Source organism: Oncorhynchus masou, chromosome 30, assembly GCF_036934945.1.
Source record: "Oncorhynchus masou masou isolate Uvic2021 chromosome 30, UVic_Omas_1.1, whole genome shotgun sequence".
Taxonomy (NCBI): Eukaryota; Metazoa; Chordata; class Actinopteri; order Salmoniformes; family Salmonidae; genus Oncorhynchus; species Oncorhynchus masou.
In genome coordinates, this window is record NC_088241.1 from 5,485,879 (window position 1) to 5,499,069 (window position 13,191).

Consider the following 13,191-nt stretch of genomic DNA (forward strand, 5'->3'; position numbering starts at 1 on the left):
CCTGCTTTAGTTTTTGCTTGTAAGCAGGAATCAGGAGGATAGAATTATGGTCAGATTTGCCAAATCGTGGGCGAGGGAGAGCTTTGTACACTTCTCTGTGTGTGGACTTGTTTTTTTCCCTCTGGTTGCACATTTAACATGCTGGTAGAAATGAGGTTAAACGGATTAAATTTTCCCTGCATTAAAGTCCCCGGCCACTAGGAGCACCACCTCTGGCTAAGCATTTTCCTGTTTGCTTATGGCCGTACACAGCTCATTGAGTGCGGTCCTAGTGCCAGCATTGGTTTGTGGTGGTAAATAGACAGCTATGAAGAATATAGATAAACTATCTTGGTAAATGTTGTGTTCTACAGCTTATCATGAGATACTCTACCTCAGGTGAGCAAAACCTCAAGACTTCCTTAGATTCATGCACCAGCTGTTGTTTACAAATATACACAGACCGTCACCCCTTGTCTTACCAGAGGCAGCTGTTCTATCCTGCCGAAAAAGTGTAAAACCCACCAGCCGTATGTTAATCATGTCGTCGTGACGTGGTGAAACATAAGGTATTACAGTTTTTAATGTCCCGTCGGTAGGATATACATGCCCATAGTTTGTCTATTTTATTATCAAATGATTGTACGTTGGCTAACAGGACCGATGGTAAGGACAGATTACACACTCGCAGTCGGATCCTTACAAGACACCCAGACCTACGTCCCCGATATCTCCATCTCTTTCTCAAGCGAATGACGGTGATGAGGGCCTTGCCGGGCGTCTGAAGTAAACTAGTTAAAGGAAAAGTATTCTTCCAGTACAAGGTGACCCAGTCAGACACTCACATTGGTCAGCCTGCTCTCTGGCCTTCTTCTCCAGTTCTTTTTCCCTCCTCTCTCTCTCCTTCTCTCTTCCCCTCATCGTCCTCCGCTCCTGCTCAATCTGGTCATCCAACTCCAGATACCGCTAAAGGCAAAAAACAAACATGTATCAAAATGAATGAAACTATATGAAACTTTTTATTTATGCATTTTAATCAACATCCTGAAATTACTGAGTTGAAAAGGAATTGACCCCAAACCCTAACTCCATATAACATTAGCATTAAAAAAAACAAAAAAAAAAACACTTCCATCCCCTCTCACCTCCTGGCTCTCTCTCCTCTGTAGTTTCTCACTCTGGTATCTCTCCAACAGCTCATCTCTCTCTCCTTTCTCTCTCTCAGCCTCGTCCTCCCTCTCTCTGAGCTGGGCTCTGCAGCTGGCCAGACCCTCCAGGACCCATACTAGGATGGGCACCAGGGACTCCACAACCCCTACGCCATGGGTCTCGATCACTGTCTGTAGCAGGGAAAGAGGGATGGGGGGTAGCATCAGATAGGTGTGGGTGGTGATGGAGAAGAGACAGAGGAATGAAAAGCCAGCTAGGAGAAAGAGAAGCAGGAAAGGGGTGATAGGACAGAAAGCAGTTGAGAGGTGGATGTGATGTGTGTTTACCTGTAGTTCAGAGTACAGTTTCCCGGCCTCTTCACTCACAATGTCAGGGTCCAGATCCAGCTCCCCAGAGCCACACAGGATACTCTCTCCACACTCCATCCCGCTCTGTCTATAAGTGAATGGGTCTCAGCTGATACGAGTATATGAACTGTGTGTTTGTCAATACACTTCTTCCTCATATATAAATACCTACCCAACTAGTTATCTAGACCTCTCACACTCATGTCTACTCTCATTTCATCCATCTCTCTACTGTACACAGTCCTTCCTCAATTTCTACAGTAAATGACCCCCCTACTCTTCTTAATGCCTCTGCTCTAGGCTTGCAGGTACATACTAAATTAATATTTTTAGAAGTAAAAACCCCTTTACAACAATCAAACCACCATCATCTGTTTCCCTTTCTCTTAGTTTCCTGTGTCTCACTGTGAGGGACAGAATGTGAACTCTAGATATAGAAGTGATACAGTGTGTATCGAGTTAGTTACTTTATTCACACTATGAGTCTTGTCTACTTCTACATGTCTGTTGCTCTCTCCAATAACAGGTTGTGCCGTTATACAAGTGACTTGGCAGTATGCAGAATCAGAATGACTTAACATTAGTATTACTAAGCAAAATGACTCCATGCACCGTTAGTAAGCATACTCCTTTTAATTCACACACAGCGACTTAGGGTGTTTCCCAACCTGATTTGCCCTAGCAGGCACACCTGTCCTCCTCACAGATCCCTCCTCCTGCCACCACCAGGCTCCTAACTGGGGATGAAAACATCCACCAGTACCCACTACCCTGGTCTATGCCTCACACCACCAGCCTCCTACCTGGGGATGAGAACACACAACAGTACCCACTACCCTGGTCTAGGCCTCACACCTACAGGCAGTGGATCCCAAGTAACCTAGACCAATGTCTGGCAAGCCTTGTCCCTGGACATGTAGATCATTGATGGGGTTTCTTTCTTGTTATTGTTGTGTTGTTATTCTAAAGTAACTGTCAGATTATTATGCAATCTGTCCTCCAAAACGATTCAGACTGTACAAACACTTACCACCTGTTGCTGAATTGGTAGTTTGTGTTGCTGGGTACGGTATGTACTACAAAAGTACACACACACACACACACACACGAGATATTGAATGACAGCAACACACGGACGTCCAAAGAATAATCGACGATGCAGCCTCAGCAATAAACACCAACTCGATCTAGCCGGTCTGAAGTACAATAACATGATGATTTATAGATCTTACGAGATCATTTTAATTTTATTTGGCCAACTGTTCAGCCTACTGTAGTTCGGGGGAACTGAGCCAAAACGTTCACTGTCTTTTTATGTCTTAACTTACCTTTGAGTCTCTTTAGTTCCCAAAACTTGTATATCATTTATTGAAACAGGTCATATTCGAGTAGTTCACGGAGAATATATCAATTACTCCTAAAAACGAGTTTAAAGAAAGGGGTGTAGTTTAATTGCGACTAATTTGATCGAATTCCTGTTCTGGCCTATCAGAGTGATAAGACTGTCTGCAGTGTTCAACGGTCGTGTACAAGAGGCGGGACATGGGCTGGTCTTGTTCTCAAGAGAGGGAAAAAAAAGTTTATAATTTAAACAATGACACGTGACGAGGGGACGTTGAAGGATTGTCAGGTGACCTTCTCTAATACCTGTCAGAATTTTCACATATGACCTTTCACCCTTTAATCAAGTACAGTATGTGTGAACAACTGAACACTGCAGAAAACCAGCAGATGTTTGCAAAGACGTGGCCAGGTATCCAATTTCATATAGAGCAGTCATGCCATGGGCTACTGTAGATTAACCAGATCAGGTTGTGTTTTTACAGAAAATCCTGCTGACTATGCGCTGAAAGTTTCCTTTCTACATAACATGAGTTACTACCGTAATAACAAATGTTTTGGGGAAGTGAAGGAAATGTGCCAGTGAAACTCAGTACTGTTAGGCAATTCATAGGCCTTTGCATGAACTATAGAAAATTAAACTAGTTTTGAGTATTGCCAGCAAGGGCGTGAAGAATGAGTACAGTACATTCTCCAGCAGATGGAGGCAAACACATTTCTCTTTGTCTCCTGTCAGTCTATCTGTATGTATGTATGTATGTATGTATGTATGTATGTATGTATGTATGTATGTATGTATGTATGTATGTATGTATGTATGTATGTATGTATGTATGTACACTGAGTGTACAAAACATTAGGAACACCTTCCTAATATTGAGTTGCACCCCTCTTAGCCCTCAGAACAGCCTCAATTCATCGGGGCATGGACTCTGAAGTGTTGAAAGCATTCCACAGGGATGCTAGCCTATGTTGACTCCAATGCTTCCCACATTTGTGTTAAGTTGGCTGGATGTTCTTGATACACACAGGAAATTGCAATTCTTGACACACTCAAACCAGTGCGCGTGGCACCTACTACCATACCCCATTCAAAGGCACTTCAATCTTTTGTTTTGTCGGTATGTGAATGGCACACATACACAATACACAATCCAATCAGCCTAGATGAAGGGGAGACAGGTTAAAGAAGGATTTTTAAGCCTTGAGACAACTGAGACATGAAGTGGATTTAACAGGTGACATCAATAGGAGGTCATAGGTTTCACCTGGATTCACCTGGTCAGTCTATGTCATGAAAGAGCACACTCAGTGTTTTGTACACTCAGTATCTCTCTCTCTCTCTCTCTCTCTCTCTCTCTCTCTCTCTCTCTCTCTCTCTCTCCTTTACTCCACCCTCCATCATAACCATAGGATGAAAGATCAAGTTCTTTGAGAGGCTAGTTAAGGACTATATCATCTCCACCTTACCCGATACCCTAGACCCACTACAATTCGCATATGACCGAACAAACCCATGGACGGCGCAATCACCATTGCACTGCACACTGCCCTATCCCAGGATATGTTGTTTCCATTTGAAATAAAATCCAGTTCTTTAAGGGCCGCCGTGGTATCGGCTTGAGGGGGGATGTACACAAATGTACACAAATTCTTAGATATTGTTAGATATTACTGCACTGTCGGAGCTAGAAACACAAGCATTTTGCTACACCCTCAATAACATCTGCTAAATGCTATGTGACCAATAAAATTTGATTTCCCACCAGGACAAGATAAATACCTATGTAAGAATGCTGTTCATCGACTACAGCTCAAACTTCAACACCATAGTACCCTCCAAGCTCATCACTAAGCTCAGGGCCCTGGGTCTGAACCTCGCACTGTACAACTGGGTCCTGGACTTCCTGATGGACCGACCCCAATTAGTGAAGGTAGGCAACTACACCTCTGACACACTGATCATCAACACAGTGGGCCTACAGGGGTGTGTGCTCAGCCCGCTCCTGTACTCCCTGTTCACCCATGATTGCTTGGCCACGCACGTCTCCAACTCAATCATCAAGTTTTCTGATGACACCACAGTGGTAGGCCTGACTACCAACAAGGGTGAGACAGCCTACAGGGAGGACATGAGAGCCCTGGCGGAGTTATGCCAGGAAAATAACCTCAACGTCAACAAAACGAAGGAGCTGATCGTGGACTACAGGAGACAGCAGCGAGAGCACGCCCCCATTCACATCGGCAGGTCCTCAGTAGAGAGGGTCGTGCACATCATAGACAACCTGAAATGGTCCCTTCAGACAGACAGTGTGATGAAGAAGGTGCAACCAACATCAGGAGGCTGAAGAAGTTTGTCTTGGCCTATTAGACCCTCACAAACTACATATGCACCATTGAGAGCATGCTGTCGGACTGTATCGCCGCCTGGTACGGCAATTGCACCGTCCACAAAGCTGGGACCGAGAGACTGAGAAACTGCTTCTTTCTCCAGGCCATCAGACTGTTAAAAAGTCACCACGAGCCGGCCTCCGCCAAGCACCCTGCCTTGGAAGTTATTCACTGCTCTAGCTGGTTATCACCCGGTAGTCTACCCTGCACCTTAGAGACTGCTGCCCTATGTACATAGAGTAATTGGACACTAATCACTTTAATAAGGTTAACATACTCTTTTACCCACTTTATATATACAGTACCAGTCAAAAGTTTGGACACACCTAGTCATTCAAGGATTTTTCTTTATTTTTACTATTTTCTACATTCTAGAATAATAGTGAAGACATCCAAACTATGAAATAACACATATGGACTATACAAGTGTTCAACCAATTGAAATATATTTTATATTTCAGATTTTTCAAAGGTGCCCTTTGCCTTGATTACAGCTTTGCACACTATTGGCATTTTCTCAACCAGCTTGATAAAGTACACACCTGGAATGCATTTCAATTAACAGGTGTGCATTTTTACAAGTTCATTTGTGGAGTATCTTTCCTTCTTCATGTGTTTGAGCCAATCAGTTGTGTTGTGACAAGGTAAGGGTGGTATACAGAAGATAGCCCTATTTGGTAAAAGACCAAGTCCATATCAAAGCAAGCACAGCTCAAATAAGCAAAGAGAAATGGCAGTCCATCATTACTTTTAAGACATGAAGGTCAATCCGGAAAATTTCAAGAACTTTTAACGTTTTTTCAAGTGCAGTTGCAAAAACCATCAAGCGCTATGATGAAACTGGCTCTCATGAGGACTACAACAGGAAAGGAAGACACAGAGTTACCTCTGCTGCAACGAATAAGTTCATTAGAGTTACCAGACTCAGAAATTGCAGCCCAAATAAATGCTTCACAGAGTTCAAGTAACAGACACATCTCAACATGTGTAACAGACACATCAACACTGTTCAGAGGAGACTGTGTGAATCAGGCCTTCATGGTCAAATTGCTGCAAATTAACCACTAGTAAAGGACACCAATAATAAGAAGAGATTTGCTTGGGCAAGAAATACTAGCAATGGACTTTAGACCGGTGGAAATGTGAGATTTTTGGTTCCAACCGCTGTGTCATTGTGAGACGCAGAGTAGGTGAACAGATGATCTCTGCATGTGTGGTTCCCACCGTGAAGCATGAAGGAGGAGGTGTGATAGTGTGGGGGTGCTTTGCTGGTATCACTGTCTGTGATTTATTTAGAATTCAAGGCACACTTAACCAGCAGGGCTACCACAGCATTCTGCAGCGATACGCCATCCCATCTGGTTTGCGCTTAGTGGGACTATAATTTGTTTTTCAGCAGGACAATGGCCCAACACACCTCCAGGCTGTGTAAGGGCTATCTGACCAAGAAGGAGAGTGATGGAGTGTTGCATCAGATGATCTGGCCTCGACAATCACCCAACCACATCCCAATTGAGATTGTTTGGGATGAGTTGGACTTCAGAGTAAAGGAAAAGCAGCTAACAAGTGCTCCGAATATGTGGGAACTCCTTCAAGACTGTTGGGAAAGCATTCCAGGTGAACCTGGTTGAGAGAATACTAATAGTGTGCAAAGCTGTCATCAAGGCAAATACCAACTTTGAAGAATCTGAAATATAAAATATATTTTGATTTGTTTAACACTTGTTTGGTTACTACATGAGTCCATATGTGTTATTTCATAGTTGTGATGTCTTCACAATTATTATACAATGTAGAAAATAGTCAACCTAAAGAAAATGAAATGGAATGAGTAGGTGTGTACAAACCTTTGACTGGTACTGTATATACTGTATTCTAATCATGTACAGTATATATATTTTTCTTCTGGATTATTATTGCTAGGTATTACTACACTGTTGGAATTAGAAACACAAGCATTTCACTGCACCTGCGATTACATCTGCAAATCTGTATATGTGACCATTAAACTTTGATTTGATTTGATAATGTCACGCCCTGACCTTAGAGATCCTTATTATTCTCTATGTTTGGTTAGGTCAGGATGTGACTCAGGTGGGAAAATTTTATTTCTTTGTGTTTTTGGCTGAGTATGGTTCCCAATCAGAGGCAGCTGTCTATCGTTGTCTCTAATTGGGGTTCATATTTAGATTGTCATTTTCCTTTTGGGTTTTGTGGGATCTTGTTTTCTGTATAGTTTATTTTGCGCTTTCATTTTTGTCATTGTTATTTTATTTTTTGGTGTCATCAATAAAAAGAACGATGTACGCCTACCACGCTGCATCTTGGTCCGGTCATTCCACAAACGAGAGCAGTAACAGATAATGGACATGTTATGCAACGGTGGGCCTGTCTGACTAAATAGTGAAAAGTGACGTGCAATGGCCATGTGAAAAGTAATCTTCTAAACTACTTGCATCACATAGAAAATTGTGTTTTGTTTTCCACAGGAAACCTCTCATCGTCACACTTTCCTGTTGCATTCCACCCAGATTGAAGAGGGAGATTGAGGAGGGAAAAGAGAGAGAGAGAGAGAGAGAGAGAGAGAGAGAGAGAGAGAGAGAGAGAGAGAGAGATAAAGGTCTGTTTATGTGACACCAGAACAAGAGGGGAAATAATTGGCATTTACACATGGAGCCAGAGATGGTCAAATATTTTATCTTAAAGTTACTCAACCAAAATACATTTTTATGGTGTGAAACAAATTCATAACATACATATAAAACATAACTGTTCTTCCACTAATACTAAAGTGTGACAGTGTGCAACACAGCCAGACCACTATGTGCAATAATCACAACTTGAAAACGTTTTTCTCTCATCCCCTCTTTTTTTTTTTTTTTACACAGTCACAGTTTTTTTAACACTCCTCCCTCTCTCCCCTATGAGCACCACCTTTCCATCCTCCCTCTCCTCCCTCGTTATCTCTCTCCTCCCCTTCGTCAGGAAGCGAAAGCCCACCACACTGCCCACCACCCCAAAACTGATAGCCAGAACCACCAATCCCAGCCCCAGGAGGTGCGAGGTCCGACCCCCGACCTGCACTGATTGGTCCCAGATACCCAGGGCAACAACGCTTAGGCCAATTAGAGTGCCCCAAACACCAAAGGCTAGCATGCAAGAGCCACAGGACAGTTCAGCGCCCCCGGTTATCACAGTGATGCCTGCCACGGAGACAACCCCTCCTGGTAGGGTCACCATCTCTGATTTGGAGTCATAGGTCACAGCGGTGGTGGCACCTGGGAGAGCGGAGGGATCCAGGGTCTCCATCTTTGTTGTTATCTTTTAGATGTTTCTTTCGTACTCTTTTAGTAACTTCTGTAAATATCTCTGTTACTCCTTTTGTATGTTTCTCTTTGCTTTGTCACTCTCTTGGCTTTGCATCCTGTTTACCAGTCTTGTGTCCAGTCCTGTGCCACAAAGTAGTCAGTTAAAGCACATGGATGGAGGTGTTCATCTCATCTGCAGTTTTTCCTATTGAATGATATGATCGTGATGCAATATAATGAAATTGATCCGTGACAACAACCAGTAACAAACCAAGATATTACATAGACAAGATCACTCTTGTCTATGTAATGTGAGGATGTTTTCTTTATTGCTTCAGGATATCTTCATATAGACGTATTTGTCTTTACAGTGTTTAAATCAGGCTATAGAAGTCTCTAATCAATATTACATGACTCTAGAGCTTTAACTCAAGCATTAAATAAAGAGAGAGAAAAAACACTGCTTTTAAAGAGAAAGAAAACTATTTAATTTGAGTGAAAATAAATACTCACCTCAGTGGCTTCCTATCATTATTGGACCAAAGCGCACATTGGTTGATGTGTAAAATGTTGGTCTGTGGACGTCCTTTACATTCATGAAAATCATTCGATTACTGAAGAGTCCAAATGTTGGGTTTTGTCATCTTCAGTAAAGGCCAAACTGTGTTGACTTTCTCTGTGGGGAGATTCTCAAGAAATGGGAGCAGACGACTCATTGCTTGTCACCTTTATCATGTGACGCCTACAAAGGCGGAGGCGGACATAGTTGTTATGATTGTTGTTATCATTTGTTTGTTTCTGCTGTTCTCTGTATTCAGTAGGAAGGTCTCGTCTGTCATTAAGCCTCATTATGACCCATTAACTGGTATTTATCTAGGACCCCTTCCTTTTTCTCTCCCTCGTTCCCTCGCTCTCTCTCTCTCTGAAGGTTTGGGTTGGGTCCCACCAAGGCATTGTTTGGGTAGACCTAGAGTTTGTTTTTTCTAGTTCTTAAAAGGTTTCCCTCTCCTTGTTTCCAATATCACTTCCTCTCTTTAAGTGTTCTTTCTGCACTATTCTACTGCAAAGAAATCACATTAGCAACGGTGAATTTGAGTGTGTTCATAAAAAGCTTCAAAACGTCTTTTTCCACCCCTGTGCTCATATATGTAGGTTTATAGCTGGTTATTTTGACCCTGAGGAAATACAACTTTCTAAGTACTTTAGTACTGTTTTTAACTGTATGGAAGTTGCTTTTCAGTGTACTGCTTCTTGCGGTTTGCTACAGTCAGGAGAAATACATCAACAACCTGAATGTTGTTATCCATAAGGTACTGGGAGGTCATTTACCAATGCAGACCTGTGACACAGATGGAGAGGTCACAGAGGTTCAGCCGTATTACCTATATGTGTCAGTAAGAACCCAGGATGATCCTCTTCCCAGGCCACAGAATGAGGCTCCCGTCTGTCTGAAAACCAGAAGACATCCCTACCACAGACAGACACACGTTAACTGCTTGTGTAACGCAGGGGTTTCCTGGCATGGTAGCTAATACGACTGTTTACGAACAAACTCTGACATTCCCAGAAATGTGCCAATGTTGATCTGAAGCCATGAAGCACATATAATAATGCCATGTTTCCACCTGAGATTTCCCTCAGTGTTTAACCCAAAGGGCTCAGACTTGTATAATTCTATCTCCACGGACCGGCACCTGTGTCTCGCTGGGCCATGGCCTCGACGGTCCTGCTCTGACTTGGGGACAAGGCCTGGCCACTGATACGTTTCAGCCTTACATAACAATGGTTACTGTGAACATGGGTTAGCACCTTTCTATGGTTAACATGTTCTCACAAAGCAACTGTCTTGATGACCCAGAGGTTGTTGATTCTGCTCTTTACAAGTCGTTGATAGTCTACTCCTGCCTTTTCACCCCAAGTATTTAGTGTCACACTCCTGATGGAAACAAAATAACACTACAGCCTACATTAACTTAAACACATGATGGCACACTGATGCTGGGTAGGTCTGAGGAGGAAATTCAGCATTAGAGCTGTTACCGTAAAAAATCAATTATGTTACCGTTAGTTTCAGCAGATGCCTTTACTATCACAAAAAGGGGTTATGTCCAGTTCAGGAATCTAACACTGGGCCTGTGGGTTGTCCAGTTCAGGAATCTAACACTGGGCCTGTGGGTATGTCCAGTTCAGGAATCTAACACTGGGCCTGTGGGTTGTCCAGTTCAGGAATCTATTACTGGGCCTGTGGGTATGTCCAGTTCAGGAATCTAACACTGGGCCTGTGGGTTGTCCAGTTCAGGAATCTAACACTGGGCCTGTGGGCATGTCCAGGTCAGGAATCTAACACGGGGCCTGTGGGTATGTCCAGGTCAGGAATCTAATACTGGGCCTGTGGGCAATTTCTATCTGGAGCTCAGAGAATACTGGGCAAAGACCAGGGATTGTTTTTGTTAGGGGGGATGGGTAGTAATTCTCTGAGTGATGGGGGTGATGGTAATTGGCTCAGACTGGAGCAGGGCGGGGCAGTGGTAATCCAATGAACAAGCTCACTGGGTATATTTATAGGGAAGAGAAAATCCTCTTTTGACAGAGTTAGATAGGAACAGATAAGAATCAGATGTAAGGGCAAATTAGGACTGGAGGAAGAGGGATGGTTATAGATGGCCTACAGTATAGGCATAGGAGGAACAAACATGTGTCAACTCACACATTCACATCAAAATAACAAAAGTTTTCTCCTGCATACTGTTTTACCAACCTTTGTGATTATTGAAGCAATTCGGGATCGTCCCAACCCAAATATGTAAAAGGTTGTTCTACGAATGCATTTTATGTCCTTGTGACATTGTGTGTACATTTTGATAAAAACACTCAATTTAAACAGTTGGGTTACATACTGCTGTAACTAAACTAAACCATGGTAAAAATAGTAATGTGTTTTCATTCAATTAAATTAGTTGTTTTCTCTGAAATTCCCAATTTTGGCATGTCCCAAGTCAATTAACCCCAACATTTCCCCAAGTTTTCACCATCATTGTCAAGTCCTGGTTATTTTGAGTTTTTGACAAAGTCATTTCTGCAGATTACTATTTATGTCATCGGGTGTATAAGAGGCGAAGTCAGGTGCAGGAGAGTAGAGTGATGTAAAAAGGCTCACTTTTATTTTAGTCCCAAAAACGAGAGCACTACATAAATCAAACGCGCTCAAAACACGGAACATACACAAATAAAGCGCGTAATAAAACACCACAATATCATGAAACAATTACACACAAAACATGATGGGACACAGAGGGTCAAATACAAGTAGATTGATTGGGGAAATGAAAACCAGGTGTGTATGGAAACAAGACAAGACAAATGGAAATCTAAAAAATGGAGCGGCGATGGCTAGAAAGCCGGTGACGTCGACCGCCGAATGAACAACGAGAGGAGCCCACTTCAGCAGAAGTCGTGACAATTTATTTCATTCTCACCATACCTTCTCTGCTATGCAATCTGGTTTCAGAGCTGGTCATGGGTGCACCTCAGCCACGCTCAAGGTCCTAAACGATATCTTAACCGCCATCGATAAGAAACATTACTGTGCAGCCGTATTCATTGATCTGGCCAAGGCTTTCGACTCTGTCAATCACCACATCCTCATCGGCAGACTCGACAGCCTTGGTTTCTCAAATGATTGCCTCGCCTGGTTCACCAACTACTTCTCTGATAGAGTTCAGTGTGTCAATTCGGAGGGTCTGCTGTCCGGACCTCTGGCAGTCTCTATGGGGGTGCCACAGGGGTCAATTCTTGGACCGACTCTCTTCTCTGTATACATCAATGAGGTCGCTCTTGCTGCTGGTGAGTCTCTGATCCACCTCTACGCAGATGACACCATTCTGTATACTTCTGGCCCTTCTTTGGACACTGTGTTAACACCCCTCCAGGCAAGCTCCAATGCCATACAACTCTCCTTCCGTGGCCTCCAATTGCTCTTAAATACAAGTAAAACTAAATGCATGCTCTTCAACCGATCGCTATCTGCACCTACCCGCCTGTCCAACATTACTACTCTGGACGGCTCTGACTTAGAATACGTGGACAACTACAAATACTTAGGTGTCTGGTTAGACTGTAAACTCTCCTTCCAGACCCATATCAAACATCTCCAATCCAAAGTTAAATCTAGAATTGGCTTCCTATTTCGCAACAAAATTGGCTGGCCCTCGCTTCATATTCGTCGCCAAATCCACTGGCTCCATGTCATCTACAAGACCCTGCTATGTATAGTCACCCCTTATCTCAGCTCGCTGGTCACCATAGCATCTCCCACCTGTAGCACACACTCCAGCAGGTATATCTCTCTCGTCACCCCCAAAACCAATTCTTTCTTTGGCCGCCTCTCCTTCCAGTTCTCTGCTGCCAATGACTGGAACGAACTACAAAAAGCTCTGAAACTGGAAACACTTATCTCTCTCACTAGCTTTAAGCACCAACTGTCAGAGCAGCTCACAGATTACTGCACCTGTACATAGCCCACCTATAATTTAGCCCAAACAACTACCTCTTTCCCTACTGTATTTAATGTATTTATTTATTTTGCTCCTTTGCACCCCATTATTTTTATTTCTACTTCGCACATTCTTCCATTGCAAATCTACCATTCCAGTGTT

At 43.0% G+C, this 13,191-nt stretch overlaps 1 protein-coding gene across 4 annotated transcripts in view; it reads right to left on the reverse strand.

The window, feature by feature from the left end:
- The window catches only part of LOC135521865 (C-Jun-amino-terminal kinase-interacting protein 4-like), a 29,334-nt gene extending 26,303 nt beyond the window's left edge, over window positions 1-3,031 (reverse strand). For 2 of the 4 annotated variants that reach the window (XM_064947640.1, XM_064947638.1), the window contains exons 1-4: window positions 2,825-3,031; window positions 1,476-1,584; window positions 1,125-1,319; window positions 825-945 (exon numbers count right to left, since the gene is read on the reverse strand). In XM_064947640.1, the coding sequence (XP_064803712.1) occupies window positions 825-945; window positions 1,125-1,319; window positions 1,476-1,574 (415 nt within the window). In that variant the 5' untranslated portion in view covers window positions 1,575-1,584; window positions 2,825-3,031. Of the gene's footprint in view, window positions 1-824; window positions 946-1,124; window positions 1,320-1,475; window positions 2,149-2,824 lie in introns of those variants that run through there. The other 2 variants (XM_064947639.1, XM_064947641.1) reach the window with 2 other exon arrangements.
- Between the last annotated feature and the right edge of the window lie 10,160 nt (window positions 3,032-13,191).